This window comes from Gobio gobio (assembly GCF_949357685.1).
Source record: "Gobio gobio genome assembly, chromosome: 5".
Classification (NCBI taxonomy): domain Eukaryota; kingdom Metazoa; phylum Chordata; class Actinopteri; order Cypriniformes; family Gobionidae; genus Gobio; species Gobio gobio.
The window spans coordinates 902,117-904,616 of NC_137101.1; the positions used below are offsets into that span (position 1 = coordinate 902,117).

Genomic DNA, 2,500 nt, shown 5'->3' on the forward strand with positions numbered 1-2,500 from the left:
CACACACACACACACACACACACACACACACACACACACACACACACACACACACACACACACACACACACACACACACACACACAGAAATGTTGAAGTAAATAATAAAATGGTTATTTCATTGGTTGTTTGTTGTTCCTCTCAGATCGCGGCTCCGTTCCAGGTCACGTTACTGGACGACGAGCGGATGCTGATGTCGCTGGACGCGGATGACGTGCGGCCGGGCGTGTCCGTGTACGCGGTGCGGGTGAGCGGAGAGCCGCGCGCGCACACGCTGATGTTCCCCAGAGCCGCCGCCGGTCAGCCGCTCCCGCCGCCGCTGCTGTTCAACGCCTCGTACCACGGCCTGTGTTACTCCATCAGCCTGATCCGCGGGAACCACAGCGGAGCCCGAGCCGCCATCACCGTCCCCGTGCTGACCCGTGAGAACACACTGACCAATCACATGATCCAGGACAGAACACTCTGACCAATCACATGATCCAGGACAGAACACTCTGACCAATCACATGATCCAGGACAGAACACTCTGACCAATCACATGATCCAGGACAGAACACACTGACCAATCACATGATCCAGGACAGAACACACTGACCAATCACATGATCCAGGACAGAACACACTGACCAATCACATGATCCAGGACAGAACACTCTGACCAATCACATGATCCAGGACAGAACACACTGACCAATCACATGATCCAGGACAGAACACTCTGACCAATCACATGATCCAGGACAGAACACACTGACCAATCACATGATCCAGGACAGAACACACTGACCAATCACATGATCCAGGACAGAACACTCTGACCAATCACATGATCCAGGACAGAACACTCTGACCAATCACATGATCCAGGACAGAACACACTGACCAATCACATGATCCAGGACAGAACACACTGACCAATCACATGATCCAGGACAGAACACACTGACCAATCACATGATCCAGGACAGAACACACTGACCAATCACATGATCCAGGACAGAACACACTGACCAATCACATGATCCAGGACAGAACACACTGACCAATCACATGATCCAGGACAGAACACACTGACCAATCACATGATCCAGGACAGAACACTCTGACCAATCACATGATCCAGGACAGAACACACTGACCAATCACATGATCCAGGACAGAACACTCTGACCAATCACATGATCCAGGACAGAACACACTGACCAATCACATGATCCAGGACAGAACACTCTGACCAATCACATGATCCAGGACAGAACACACTGACCAATCACATGATCCAGGACAGAACACACTGACCAATCACATGATCCAGGACAGAACACACTGACCAATCACATGATCCAGGACACAGCCATTCCTTCTAATAGCCATTCATGACCAATATATAAATGATGAAACATTTGTAAATCAATTTGTTAAAAATAACCCAATAATAATAAATACATTCATTAAAATAAGCATTAATAATTTACAAGTAAAAAAAATTGTAAATAAATAACAACAATAATAATTAATAAATTATAAAACATAAATTAATAAGTAATAATAATAATAATAATTAATTAAAATAGGCAATAATATTTATTAAATACAATTAAAACATAACAATTTATTAATAATTAAATTAATAAATAAAAAATATGCAATATCGATTAAAAAATAAACATAACACATTTATAATAAATAACCGTCATAATAATGTATAAGAAATTAATTCATTTAAATAGACATTAATAATTAAATATATGTCAAAATGATTACTAAATACAATTAAACATTTATAAGAAATGAACGAGTAAAAATAATAATAATAACAATAATAATAAATTAATTAAAATAGGCAATAATAATGATTAAATAAAAATAAAACAATATACAAAAATAATAAATACATTAAAATAGGTAGTAAATTAAAACATATGAATTAATTAATAAATAAATAAAAATATTGAATAGTTAAAATATGCAATATCGATTAATAAATAAACATAAAACATTTATTGGTAACTTAGTAAATAAATAACCGTAATAATAATGAATAGGTAATTACTTAATTAAATTAGACAATAATAAGAAATAAACAAAATGATATGAAATTATATAAATTATACATTAAAATAGGCATTAATAATTAATAAATATACTGAAAACATATGAATGCATTAATAACTAACAAATGATTAAAATATGCAATAACAACTATAAATAAACAAAACAATTATAAATTAATTTAAAAAAGTGTATTTATAAATTAAATTTAAACATTCATATATAAATTATTAAATAAATAACAATAATAATAGAATAGGCAGTAGTAATTCTAAAATAAAAATAAAACAATTAAAGTAAAATATAAAAGTAAAAATATAGTAAAGTTAATAATATCAATAATAAATTAAATTAAAACACATAAATGAATTAATGCCGAAATTAAATTAAAATAATAGACAGTTAAAATAGGCAGTAATAATGAATTCATAAATAAAATATATAA

At 33.9% G+C, this 2,500-nt stretch overlaps 1 protein-coding gene across 1 annotated transcript in view; it reads left to right on the forward strand.

Annotated features, from left to right (window-relative positions):
* The window catches only part of ptpro (protein tyrosine phosphatase receptor type O), a gene marked incomplete at its 5' end in the record, with an annotated part of 51,167 nt that overhangs the window by 344 nt on the left and 48,323 nt on the right, over positions 1 to 2,500 (forward strand). The window contains one exon of the mRNA XM_079818347.1: positions 146 to 422. Within this exon, the coding sequence (XP_079674473.1) occupies positions 146 to 422 (277 nt within the window). The remainder of the gene's footprint in view (positions 1 to 145; positions 423 to 2,500) is intronic.